Here is a 14,653-nt window from a genome sequence, read left to right on the forward strand (position 1 = left end):
ACTTAATGATACATTAATAGATATAAATATATTTATTACAAATATACACAGTTGAGGATCTTTCCACAGAACAGGAGATGGACAAACATGCAGATAGAGAAGTGCACAGATGTTTTTTCCTTGCTTGTAGACTCCATGTGAACTTAAATGTGTATTTGGTTGAAAGTTAGATGTACTCCAATGGCACGTGGCTTGGCCATGTGCAGCTGGATTCATTTGTTAAGATGTTGACATGCATTCTTAGTCAGTAGGCCAACATGGTACTCGTTGAGTGTCTGCCAACTGTGAGTACATCTGCTAAGTTCAAGTCTGTATGAAATCATACGCACACACATAGTTTACTCACTGCACTTGTATTTATGTGGTGCTGGCTGCTCCACCCACAGCAGGCAAGCTGGCATCGACCTTGGGGTGATGTGCTTGATCTTTGCGCACGCTTCACCTCTTAATGATAAAATGAGAAAACTGGGTCGGAGATGTACATTCCCACCAGAAATAGTGGGAAGTTAACATCTTCAGCTCAGCACCAAGACTTCCAACTGGGGAAATCATCTCTAAATAAATCAAATGAGTTTCACAAATAGGTGAGGAGCCTATGGGAGGCCCAGGTTTGCTCCTGGGAGGCACGAACAAGTCTGGATGATTAACTGAGAAATGAATGACCTGCTCGTGTTTCCACTAGAAACCTACTTGAGCAATCAAATGCCTCTAAATTAAATGATATTTGGTACATTGAGTTCTTTAAAGAGATTGACGTTGTTTTCCAAGACTATTTATTATCTCTTTTCAAGCAGCTTTAGTCATTCCCTGAAGCAAAACCTGTGACGTTTCTTTGCTTTCTTTAAAGTGTTGTTTTAAGACAAAGCATCTTCTGATTTCAATGTCTTTCATGCAATCAGCAGATAATCGAATAAGTCATATTGTTTTTGACATAAAAGACAATATTACAGCTCAAACAATGTCCATTAAGTTGGACCAAAGTGAACACTTTGCAGTTATTTAACACTATTCCGTATGGCGCTTTTAACATAGTTTGCAAATAGGGAGTATTAAGAGAGGGAGAGAGACAGAGAGAGAAAGAAACGGACCATGCATGTAAAGAGCAGAAATTAAAGTCAGCCATGAAATATATTAAAACTCACCAGAGTTGGGATCAGAGTTGCCATCAGCTTCAGTCCTCTTATCAGGGGAGGCCTGCTCATAGAAGTCGTCTTGCGCCTGCACCAGAGGGAGAGGTTGTGTGAGGAGGGAGCCACTGCCTACAGGCTCGTGGTCCCCCAGACCGCTGTCACTGCAGCTCTCCTGGGAGCCATCCGGCAGGTGAAACGTGACGCGCCGCTGCGACTAGAACCAAGAGCACAAAACAGAGCCTCTGATGTTAATGCTCTGCTCTGCCGCCTTAAAATTTAGATTTCATATAATTACTTTAAACTGAGCTGAGCAAGCTCATGCATGGCGCTTGACACACTGAGTACTGATCAGTACTACAGTGTGAAATAAGCAGCCTTAGCATTTTTGTCTAAACTATGAAATATGTGTTAAACATTTAAATGAAGAAGGCACTGATGGATAGTAAGGTTTATTTCCAGTTTCAGAATACCAAGAATGATGGGAGAGTAAAAGATCTATTTTGACTTGGGCCGAGTTATTGAGGGAGGGGGAGTTAACACATGGTAAATACAGTCACGTTTCACTGCACAATGACAACCAATAACAGCATGCAAATTGCACATCATGCACTGTAAGAAAAATTCAGCAAGGTGAAAAGTGCAAAATTTGTCAGCCTTTCATAAATACATGGTGCAATTAACGTCAGGCAATGAAGGCCATGAAATTCCTATATGTTGGTGGCAGCGTATTATCATGTTTGTGAGGCCTGCTGCAAGAACATTCACAAACTGATTATTTGGTTTGTGTTGTCAGTTTTTTTGGGTGTTGGCAAAGTCAAAGTGGCCTGCGGAGTTAACAGAAGTCGCCCCCAGGGTGTCCTTCTTCCCACATTCTGCACTCTCATTAAGGAGAGGAATTTCTTACCCACAAGTGTGGTACATGTCTTATAGTCCTTCTATTGCACACACACACACACACACACACACACACACACATACGGGCGCTCACACACCAGCCTTAAAGCCATCCTGATTGAATTTCCAATTGTTAATTCTGAGTGTCTTTTCCCCTTGCTCTAATGACATTTTCCTCAGGCTTTTTCATAAGTCCAGACACAAGATTCCAGCTAACCTTTCGTGAGCACAGAGAGGTCCCTGTCACATCCTTGGTGATGACAGACAGAGACGCGTTTTACAGTAATTATTGGCAAAAGCAAAGGTCAACCAATCTGCAGTCTAATGCAAATGACCTCATTATATATTTTAGAACTGTTCCAAAAGCATGCAACATTCAATTAAACAAAAAAGGGAATAAAGAAAGAAAAAAGGGGGTGGATGGGTGGTGTTGAGAGAGAGAGAGGTGGGGGTTGGGGGAATAGCAGACCTTGGAGACTGTGGAGCACATGTTGGCTTCAGATTTAAATACATGAAGTTCAATTTGCATGATAGACAGACAGACAGATATACAGACAGATAGACAGACTGACTGACAGACAGCTGTGACACTGATGCTATTCAGCAGACAAAGGGGAGAATGAATTGACAAGAAAGACACTATTCTGCAAAGTGCTCCATGTGCCTGTTGCAGAAGACACATTATATTTATCTGTCTAGCCTAAACCACACAGTGTAATACTGACACATCTGTGACATTTTCTGTTGATTACTGGAAATAATCACCCAAAATCTGGTGCGTATTGACAAAAATCTAAATGAGGATTTAAAGTCTTGCATGACTGCTGAAAGTGCAGAATCAAGCACAATTAAATGTAAAGGTCTTTGAAAGCAGTAGGAATCTGGATAAATGTCACAGATAGTAATTAGAGAAAGAGGCAGATGATCAGATGTGGCATTTCCAGTGAAGATGACATAAAGTGGACAAAAAATAGTTTCTACAGGAGTTCCTTGTTTGTTTGTGTGGCAGCTAAAGTTTAGTGATTAGGCAATGCAGTGCTATCAGTTTCACATAAGGTGAGGCATGCAATGCTATGCGTGCAGTTTAAAAACACTGAACACAGAGAAACAGACGAGTGAGACAAGCCTTAAAGATCTGACATGTTTGGTGTATCTGCACTTAATTAACAGTGGCTTCTTAAGTTTTTCTTCCTGCTGATGCCAAAGACGTTGCCCTCAGGCGAGGTAGCCATCTATTTGTTGGCTGCTCTGAAAGTGTCAAGCTAGCAATACTCATACTGGCAGCTTTTCTACCACCAGGTATATGCTGTATATTCCGCAACAAAGTCAGTGAAGTACTATTTAAAGTAAAATGTCATGTATTATAAGAAAACCTGGATAAATGTATTCAATAATGAAAGGATTATATGACAACTTAATATGATATTATATGAGGTATTGTATTGGGGGAAAATGAACACAGTGTGAATCTATCACACTGAATAACCTACAAAACTGAAATGTAATGCAATACATTTTTACAACTTGACTGGAGCCTGGCTGACATTTTAGGTTTGCAATCAGTACATGATGAGTACATGCACATTAGTATTATGTTCAGAACTGTATGTGAATACTCTGATGCATTAATGAATGAAAACAAAAGGAAACACGGTAGGCAGCAGGACAGTGGAGAGAAATGGCTTCTGCTGCTTGGAGTAGTAAAGGAACTGACCATCCTATTTCTCAATTAATGACATGACAAATGAGATATCAGCAGAATTGCCTTCTCATAAAGTATACGAGACAAGTACGAGCAAAAACTGAAGTTACGTGTGTGTGATTTCTTAGTATATATAATTTGCTTTGATTTCGATTTTTAAGATAGAGAACTGGCTTATTGTTGATTGGGTTAACAGTTGTGCGTGTTGTCAAACAGCTGGGTAAAATGAAATCTGACTCAGGACAGTGAAAGATTTTATCATGGGCTTTGTTTGATTAGATCAGAAGAGGTTTACTGTAAGAATATACTATATGCATAGATGTTAATCAAAATATCCTGTTTTAAATTACATGCAGCGTCTGTCTATGTTCTGTGTGTGTTGTCTGCGGTGGTGTGTTTATTTGTGGGTTTAAGCATGTTTGAGGATATTTGTATTTCTCTGTTGCTGACAGTCACTTGTAGTAATATTAGCATAAGACCGGCTTAAACTATCCCTGCTGCCAGTTTACAAGATATTATGGCTTATCTCGCCTGCTAACCCTTATTATCCGCTTGTTTTTATAATTTGCCTGACCAAACACACTCACTTTAACAAACACAAAGCAAATAGCAGCACTTTGCTGCTGGAAGGTTTACATTCCAGCAAGCCTGCAAATGATCAGGAATAGTGTTCGCCCTTGGGTCTTCGTAAAAAGGATATAACGTTAAGCAAACTGAAATTAAAATCTGACAGGAACGTGCAAATGCCAGCCACAACTTTATACAAATCATGCTAAGAGGAAGTATGAAAGTGGAGAGTTTTTGCTTCCTAAGGATAAGTCTAGCTCTACGTAATGTTGTGAAAGTAGATAGTAGCAGTATTATAAATTAATTCAAACTGCATCAGCTTTATTGACCTAAAAGCTTCGGTTTTCATTTTCAAGGACTAACAAGTACCTGATTCAAACTGAAATTGAGTATTAAGTTCTTAAGCACAATCTGCATTAAAAGTCTATCATTCAAACAGACAACAAAAGTAAGAGATTAAGTAGTTATTAACCCTCAAAATAATATAGTGCCTGCTACCATGATATCACATATTTCAAAACAGCTTTGTGCCACTTCTGCTGAAAATCACAATCAGACAGAATTACTGCAAAGTAAAGACTCAATGTTGCACAAAACTGATACAACTTTGGTTGTATGTGACAGAAAACAAATAGGGATAAGGCTTATGACTTAGAGCACAAGCTTTAGTACTGCTTTCCGTTTTTTCTCCTCCTGAGTGTGACCATATGGAGCACAGTGTGCAAGTCAAAAACAACTTCTGTGTTGCATTGTGTTCTAAATTAACACAATGCAACACAGAAGTTGTTCTAAATGAACACAATATAACACAACATTTCAAGCAAACATCTAATGAGAAATAGCACACACTGAGCAGAAAGTGCATGCACACATACGCACGCACAAAATAATGCAACCTCCTCAACCCCACAAATAATCTTATCTAACAGCAGGCTGACACCTGCCGTGAGAGAACACTTCCCACGAGTCCATTCTCACAATCAGACCACTGAGGGAGATCATTCAACCAGGAAAACAAAACTCACAAAAAGATCTCTTTCTCTTCCTCTCTTTTTCCTGATCTCTCACTCTTTCTCCTTCCCTTGGAGACCAAAGGTGCTGTGCCATCTGCTGGCCACCTTGGAAAATGCATTTCATATCAATAAAAGGCCACAGACGTGATTGTCTTTGTTCCCTCAGTCATACTGTTGATTTATTTTTTAAATTATATTCCTTGTAATTCATTGTCTTTCTTACACTTTGCACTGCACTACTGTAACTGTACTTCAACACAGCTGAATCAACAAAATGACAAAGCTGGGACTTATCTGATGTCACTAAACCTTAAATAGAATAATGTATTTCGTTTTTTTGGTGTTTTATTATGTTTGGAAAGTATACTTTAGTGTCATACTCTTTTCCCCACAGTGTTCCTCCACAATCCGGACAAGCTGTAAAATTCCATAAAACATCAAATCAAGTGAAACATTAGCAGCTGATAGACACTACCTCCAGTCAGCATAACATTTGGATTTCCTTTGGGCTCATCCACAAAATGAATCACAGTCTCAGTTAGGCAGGGCTCTATTTTGATGACATAAACACAGTCAAAAACAAGCATTTCAAACAGCTTAAAAAAGATGAAAGACATTGAGATAAAAAGAGTTCCCAAACTTGTTTCTGTAAGCAACACTCAAATAAAAAGTGACAAATAAATCACAATCTCTGCTGTCTTTGATTTTGACTCTAATATTGACGTAGTCTGCTCTGGCTGCCTCTCCAGAGGCTAAGTCTGCCGCCTTCTGCTTTTCATCATTAAATCATAGCTAGGCAGTCCTGAGAAACATCTGCATTCTGTCACATCCATAACGAAGCTCGATCAGTCACTCCGTTGCGCTTCAGTTTATCACAAATACACACACACACAAACCCAAAGACAAACAAAAAGATATATAAATCTATCTAAGTCACATCTGACCCATTTCCTAAATTGTAAGTGTGGAGGAGTGGACATGTAGTGTCTCTGTGTTATGTCTAACAGTAGAGCACTTTGTGTTAGTCATTCACAGAACACTTGCTTAGCATGTGATTATCAGCACAGTCCATCATTTTGACTGTTTCTTGGCTAAATGATCTTGCAGATTTATGGATGCACTATACAGCATGCGTGTTTATTTATTTATCCCCCCAACCATTTGTCGTCTAATCCACATGAGAAACATGGAACATTTTTCTCATAAAAAAAGCCTAAATTTATGTTTAGTTATATGGTATGTATGCAGCCAGACGCACAAGCTCACTGTTATCTTTCCCAGATGACAGGTGCTGAGACAAGTTCCCTCTTGCTGATGCCCTCAAAGTCCAATTTGTTTTCTTTTCATCTGTCACCACCTCCCTAATTACCTCCATCTCATCCTACTTTCATACATTAGCATGAGCAGCCCTCCCCACTGGATTGTGCTTGTTAAATATATATTTGTGTGTTTGCCTAATTTGGGGTAATCATGTCATATATATCACAGTTAAATGGCAATGGTTGTGAAGCAACACCGTAAAATAAATTTAAAATCCTTTTGACACTTGATCATAAAACATTTTTCTTTCTTTCTTTTTTTTGTGGCCATATATATATAATACAATATTTATTTCCTCTTTTTATGGTACTGTAGCTGTTTTTGTCATCATCAGCCTTTATTCCGGCTATATCAGTAAAATATAACCATTAATTACATCAAAAATTGGGTTTCACATAGTTAAAATCTTACAGATTATAAATGTAATGTTATACAACAATATTGTAAATTGTGTACAGCACAAAAGATTGCTAGAATTCAAGGAAGGATGTTAAGAGCTTATTTCCCTCACTCATCACTATGTAGCATAGCCACAATGTGCAGGACTGCATCTCTAACACTAAGATCAATAGCTGAAACCAAGATTATCTTATTTCTTCTACAAATACAACCATATTAGAACATTTGAGATGCTGGAGGGTTAAGGTTAGATGCAATAATCAATTATCTAGTGGTTTTAGACTATTGTACTGTAGCATTGGCTCTTTTATTGCAAAAAATCTTAAGGAACAGACCTTGCAGGATTATCTCTGTTGATTTAAGAATAGCTCTGTAGTCTGTAAGTATCTGAAGTTAGATTTAAACTGCAGCTAACAGTCTTGGTGGTGGTTGAGGTAACCAACTCTGACACTACAGGCAGCCTACAGCTGAAAACATGAAAGGAATACATTGCCTACGCATATATGTCTAAATGTTATATATTGGTAGTGTAAAGATGGGCAAATCTTTACTGTTCCCTTTGGCCAGTTTCAATTGGGGACATACACAGTGTTAGATATATGAAAACATGAATAAAAAAATCACTAGAAGAAGCATAATTTACCAGAACAGACTTCTTCAGAAGGATGAAATTTCATTTCAAATTAATGTCATCTAGCATCACTTGGGGCTAGATTTGGACATCTTAGGCTCAACTACTATCTTTCCCACTCCTGCCTGCAGTGACCTGTTACCTTTTCTGATGATATTCACCTCCCTCTCTCTCTACATCTCTATGTTTATTCTAACTTTGTTCTGCAGTTAAATAACCTGACTTAGCTGATTGAGAACTGTGAGAGTGGAGTAGTTCAACCAGCTTCCCCCTGTGCCTTAAGCAGAGCTGCAGAAACCTGTGCAACTGCCACAGAGCATTAGCGACAAAGTTAACCACTAGTGACTCACTCATGGGATCTACCCTCCACCGACATCCACAGCCATAAAATGAAAGACACAGCAATTCTTCTCTAAGTGTGTCTCCTGCATCAGGATGAAGGATTTGACACTCAGAGACAGTTAACTACAGAGCGAAGCAGGCTAGGCCCTGAGCACTGAAAGAGGAAGCTTGATGTGTTTATGAGTTACAGTCCATGTGATCTTTGTGCTGCACTCAGCTGTAGACAGTGCATACTGAAGTCACTGTTCTGTACCACTATGGAGGATGTTAGCTTTTTATTTACTTGCTACACATGCTTTATGAGACACACATCTGTGTTATCACAGTAATACGATGAATTATAAATATTAAAAGCTAATCAAAAATAAATAAAATGCATTCACATTGCTTTAAAAGCTGCACATGTATTTGTATTCATGTGAAACAAAAGCATAATGACCGTCTATGATTGATAATAACCTACAACCCTATTAGCTGTCATGAAATCCTATTTGTGATTCCATTACACCAAATAGGTACAGACGCACACATTTGTTTAGTTGTATCCCTGTTTATCCTGTGGAAATAATGGCTATTTACACAGCAATGATTATCCAGCTTTGAAGAGATCAAATGTAAATCGATGAAGCAGGGAAGTCTGGTTGATTTTGGCAAATGGTGATCTAGATTTTTTTTTTTATAAATGGCATTCAAACAAATATTTGGTTTGTTTGCGGAACAGACATTTATATTTAGATATTTATATCATCTAAATCTTATTAATTATAACAGCCACATCATTTCTCCTCATATTGTATAGTATGGGCTCAATCAGAAATGCCCATTCTATATATTGAATATTGCCCACAAAAGTGAGCCATTTTATAATTGTTATGTGTCATTTGCACCACCACATATGACTGCTTTTCGATGCCTACTGGTCTGCACATAAAAGTGCAGGGCATTGGTAGTGGAGCATTACAAATGAACAAACAAGCTATTTTAATGCAAAAAGCTGCTTGAAAGAACGCTGATATAACTTATGTCCTAAAAAAAATATCAATCCACCTTCTTAACAGTAGACTTTTAAAAAATGCACTACTCTCTCTTTATTCTAACTGTTAGCAATGAATGTTAATTGTATAAAGGGAAGGGAAGTACGGTAATATGAGAGTGTTAATCTGATAAATCTAGGTTCAAAATACACGCAGGCACATGTTAAATTCACAAGCTTCTTAATTATAACAATCACATCAGAAGAACTTGGAAAATGTGCTCAGTGCTACAAAGTGCTAGAATGTAATGTCACGCATGACTGATTAGTCTGATACTACAGTTTAAAGAGAATCTATGTATAGTTACTATTGCTTAGAGATGAAAAATCAATAAAAGGCAATGTGCAGTAATAGCTGTTACTGCTACAACCCGTTTTTTAAGTTACAGTCTGCAATTAATTAGCCTAGCAGAGTTGTGGAGCAAACAAATAAGACATGTATGCCTCTACTACTTTCTAATAGCAAAATCTAATTGTCATGTAGGAAGAGGACATTTTGTAATCTCCATTTGTGTTAAATCACCTCCAAAAGAAGCAGATGTTTATGCCACTTGATAATGGGAGGAAAGTGATAACAGTAGTGATGTTTGATGCTGAAGCACCATGGCAAGGTGTTGACAGTGCCACCAAATATCACAATTGACACCCTGGACTTACAGTGCCAGCCATCGTGGTGTTACATGGGCATACACACACAGACGCACTTAGGCTTGTGTATATTTTGATGTGATATATACTGAAAAAAAAATTCTGCAAAAGAAGTAATCTGATATGTCATGTTATACGAGCACATGCTGTACATTTTCATCATGTATTTACATAATTGCATTCAGAGTTCAGCGAGAGTCAACTAAGCCATATGCAAACCTTTGAGTGCCTTGTCAGTTACAGTATACATGTATTATACACACGCACACCTAATTGAAACACATAAAACCTTACACATTGTGTACAATGTGTATGTATAATAAGTCATATAAATCATATACAGTATTCCCGAATTGCTTGATACTAATCCTCATTATAGCACACTACCTCAGTGTTGTAAAACATCAGGTATACAGACCTGCAGTTTTGCCATTTCACCCATCAGGAAATTAGAAACTAACTTTTTTTTTTTCTGAGAGGACAGTCGCAGTGAGGGAAATACAATTAAGTTCAGGCCTTAATAATTAATTTTATGGTCAATGATCTTACCAACAATTATTTCTGATGCAACTAATCATCTGGAAAATAAGAATCACCCAGACCTTTTTCCATTTGTTTTGTTGCCAAGCAGCCAACAATTTCCCCACCAACAGTTTCTAGTGAAAGCAAAGTGCCAGCATAATGCATAGTGGTGGATAGTGTGTTGCAGTGCATAATTTGTTTTTGTTTGTATGTGATCACCTGCCTGTTTGCATTTTGGGAAACCATGACCAAAAATGAACACTTTTCTTTCTCTGTGTGTGTGTGTGTGTGTGTGTGTGTGTGTGTGTGTGTGTGTGTGTGTGTGTGTGTGTGTGTGTGTGTGTGTGTGTGTGTGTGTGCGTGCGCGTGTGTGTGTGTGTGTGTTGTTGTTGTTGTTGTTGTTGTTGTTGTTGTTTTTCACTGATGGGAAACCATGTAGCCAAAATGTAGACCAACACTCCGTGGTGTTCATGTACACTTGCAGAGGGGCAATTTTCAGCACTGTTGAAATTGAAAATGTATTTTTGCCTTTAAGAACATGCAGCAGGATGGAGACTAGATTTGCACATGATCAACAGAGGGATAAAAAAAACATAAAAGCATAAAATAAAAATAATATTATCAAAAATAATATATCAATATTAATGGATGATATGACTGTTTTCCACTGTAACAAAACAGATAAACTGTGTTTTTTGCCTGTCCAGCTGACATGTTGATGACCGGGGCAACACCTTGTGTGGATTATGTAAATGTACAGTGAAATAAGACTGGATGAATTGGCCTCTCGCACATTTGACCTATTCCTTATACCCACAGCTTCACTATACTGTTTTGTTCTCAACAAATGTCTGTTTTCCTCAGATCTGGCCACACCTGTTGGCATAACGAAATAAAGAGAAATATGAACAAAAACTTAAGACAAACATTTGAATGACTGAAAATATTTATGGCCGTGCAGCAGTATGTCTGATCTGTTTTTAGAATATTTTAGAGAAAAGCGACAGAAGCATTGACGTGTTGGTGTGATGATCCTCTTTTTGCCTTTGTACAGTGTGTTTGAAATAATATGGTGCATGGGCTTTGCATCCCAAACTGTCTCTTACTGGGTGTGGATAAATGCAGTAGTAGGAGGAAATAGGCTGCACTCCTGGATGACACAGTGCAGTTTTCTCTTAGCTGATCCCATGAATGTATAACAATGTTGGATAGAACATGGTGGCCCATTCATATCAATGAAAGCTACTAGTTCAAAGGCTGAACGTGTGACTGTAATGCCTGCAATTCAGTGTTCACTGTTTCGTTTTAAAGCTGTTATTTTAGTAATGGATGTATGCACTGCAACAAAAATTCTCTCTGGGCCCATGGGCTTCACCTCACCGGCAGGTCTGACTTTGCCCACTTCAGTAAAATTGCTGCACATACAATGGCTGTTCCTGGGAGACTGGCTTATCAACGTCAGGTCAGAAGCAAAGCTATAGCAGAAATTAAGCTAGCACAGTAGGGCTTAATCACTTTTCTCAATTCTTCTGGTAGATCCCCTACTGATCTCTAGTCTTATCCTTCAGATAAGACTAGAGACTGTGGTTGGCTACCAATTGGTCAAGCCCTTCTTCAAACAAAAATACACATAGGGCATCCCTAACTGACTCCTCTCGATGTGTTTGAGCAGAAACTTGATAACAGGCTCAACTGGGATTGCTGGAAATAAGAAAACTACAAAACATATACTTGTATTAAATGTTGACACCCTATTCCTTACCACAGCTCCTTTTTGTAGGTTGGTTTAAAATCACTGGTTTGATCACCAAACTCTGATCTTGCGTAGTGGGTCAACCATTGACTTTAAATTTTCGACATTTTTCATGCTGACAAGATCGCCACAGAAGAGTATTGAAGGCTTTCTCAAAATCTACTGTAGTGAATCACCCCTGTCTCTATTGTCAGTTCAACTGAAGCCTCCCCACCATTTCGGTCCTAAATAATGTACAGTGGGAAGAAAATTGACTCAATCTTATCTTTCAGTGTTGTACGGACAACTCTTAACACTTAAATAGACTCAATGAAAAATGTCTTGATCTTTTACCTGTCAGTGACAGTGACATCAGTAAAAATGTGCCAGTGTTGCCTTCTTTATGCAAAATGTTGTTTTTTGTTGCCCAGTATCTGCTATTACTTTGTTCTTCCTGTTCATATTCATCTTTTCCTTTTGTTTTCTTCTTTGGTCACCTACCCTTTCCTCCATGTACTTCTTTTGTGACCCGCTCAGTCACAGCTTCAGAAGTCTAACTACTTATGGCGCACCAACAGCCTGAGGCAGGATGCACTGATTTCCCACAGCAGGAGCAAGTCTTACCTGTGACGGCCAAGCCTTTCATACCAAAGGTCTGGTTGTGCAGGTAGATTTATATATTTGACTGCTCATCTTCTCTTTAAACTCATCTCCATTGATGTACATATAAATCTCTCAAGCCTTTTCTAGTTTGTGGCATTCTTCAGTTAGGGATAAATTCAATAAGCAACTCACACACCAATTTGTAACATATGGTATTGTCCAAATTCAGTGTTCAGATAATACTTTAAACAATATAACTTCTTCAGCACAAGCAGGACCATGTCTTTGGAGTTTAAGGGAGTAAGCTTGAACATGGCTTTCGTGGATAAATGTATAACTAAGAACAGAACACAGTACTGTAAGTTTGAGTCAAGCCAGTAGGGACAAACATAGATTTGCAGTAATACTCAGTGTCAGTAAGGCTTGTAAATGAGGATGACAGATCATCTGTAAGCAGCCTCCATCTCCCTCTCAGAAGCCATCAACTCAACAGCCTGCAGGGCATTCTGCCCAGTGGTCAACATGTCAGCTGAACAGGCAAGGGTGGCTTGTCTGTCTCTACAAGGGTTTTAAATTACAGACAGTAAGTAAATAATTCAATAAATGTCAAAAGCTACTTCCTAGAATAATCATTGGGATACATTGCTTGATGCTTCAAGAAACAAACTGCTTTACATTTGATATACTTTAGATTTTACCTTAACTGAGCTAACCTTTTTGATTTTCCATAATAATTTTAGCTATATTTGCATAAATATACATTTCATGTCATAGTAAATTAAGAAAACATGGAAAAAGATACTATGTACTTATTGCTTACGATATAGTTTGTTCAGGTTCAGTAATATTAGGCAACAAGTAATCCATTGATCGATTGAAAAAACTAAGCATGCCCTGCATTCTGTTGTTTTATTGCTGCTATACACAGGATTATTGAATGTTGCAATTCCCCACTGCCAGAAAAGGGACAACTAATTTTAGAATTAATAATTAACATCTCAAGAAAACCTCAAATAAAGCCATTTTAGGGGAATTTAAATAATCAAGTAACTAATTAGCATAAGATATTGTATTTCTATGTGACAGTGCCACATACTGCATGCAATAAAGGCCCTGCATTGTGCAAAGTGTCACATTTAGCTCTGAACTGTTATTGCAAATTGGTATTTTCTCCCCAACTGTGGACCTTCTCTGGGCCAAAGTCTTAAAATAGCATGGCTTCCCCCATTGCAACTGAAATAGCTGACCAAGTCAATTTAAATAACACAATTTTGGAAGGTGTAATAGAACTCTGTGGTGGAATAATGGTAAATCTAAGGAAAGGCAGCTTCCAGCACTTATCCCACAGTTAAAATCAAAAATCAGATTGCTAGCATAGCTTTTTTGTGAATGTGACAGTTTGAATGAATCTCAGATATTCATATATTCAACTGCACTACATAGTAAAATAACCCATTTAAACACTCTGTCATTTAATGCCAAGAAATCCTACAATCAGGGTAAGACAGATGCATCATTCCTGGTTAAGCTGCAGGCTTGTCAAACACTAACAAAATATGAAGGTGACATTCCTTCTCAGTAAAATGTTCCGTTTAGTACAAAGATATGCTTTCCAAGTCATGGATATACACTCAAAAAAATGTTTGCTATTTAAGAATATCCTAGAGCAATAACTTATTACACATCTAGTAATAAAATCCCTAGAGAGAGAAAAACAAGGATGTCTGCGAGTTACATAAGCTGTAACACAAGCTCAGCTGTTTTTGTAAAGATGGGTACCTCCTTTCCCTATCCATATAAAAGGAAACTAAATGGCAGAGACTCAGAACAACTGGTATATAAGTGTTTGTAAATTTGCATGTGCTCACTTGGGACCCTCTTACAACCTGCCAAATAATATTCCAACTGGGACACAGCACTGCCGTCATATAAAAAAGCTATGTATATTGGTTTTTCCTCTCACTATCCCTTGTTACCAATTTATGACAGAACAGCAAGGGGAGAAAGACAATATTGGTGTGAGGAAAATGGGGATGACAGACAGGACCAAGGAAAGAAAAAAAAGAATGGAATGAAAGCCACAATATTAGTTTAAAGAGACAGCTGCAATATTCAAA

General features: G+C 38.0%; 1 protein-coding gene across 2 annotated transcripts in view; it reads right to left on the reverse strand.

The window, feature by feature from the left end:
• Positions 1-14,653, reverse strand: part of LOC133984696 (protocadherin-9) — a 202,463-nt gene that overhangs the window by 64,833 nt on the left and 122,977 nt on the right. For both annotated transcript variants that reach the window (XM_062424153.1, XM_062424161.1), the window contains one exon: positions 1,143-1,344. In XM_062424153.1, coding sequence (XP_062280137.1) covers positions 1,143-1,344 — 202 coding nt within the window. The remainder of the gene's footprint in view (positions 1-1,142; positions 1,345-14,653) is intronic.

This window comes from Scomber scombrus, chromosome 1 (genome assembly GCF_963691925.1).
Source record: "Scomber scombrus chromosome 1, fScoSco1.1, whole genome shotgun sequence".
Classification (NCBI taxonomy): domain Eukaryota; kingdom Metazoa; phylum Chordata; class Actinopteri; order Scombriformes; family Scombridae; genus Scomber; species Scomber scombrus.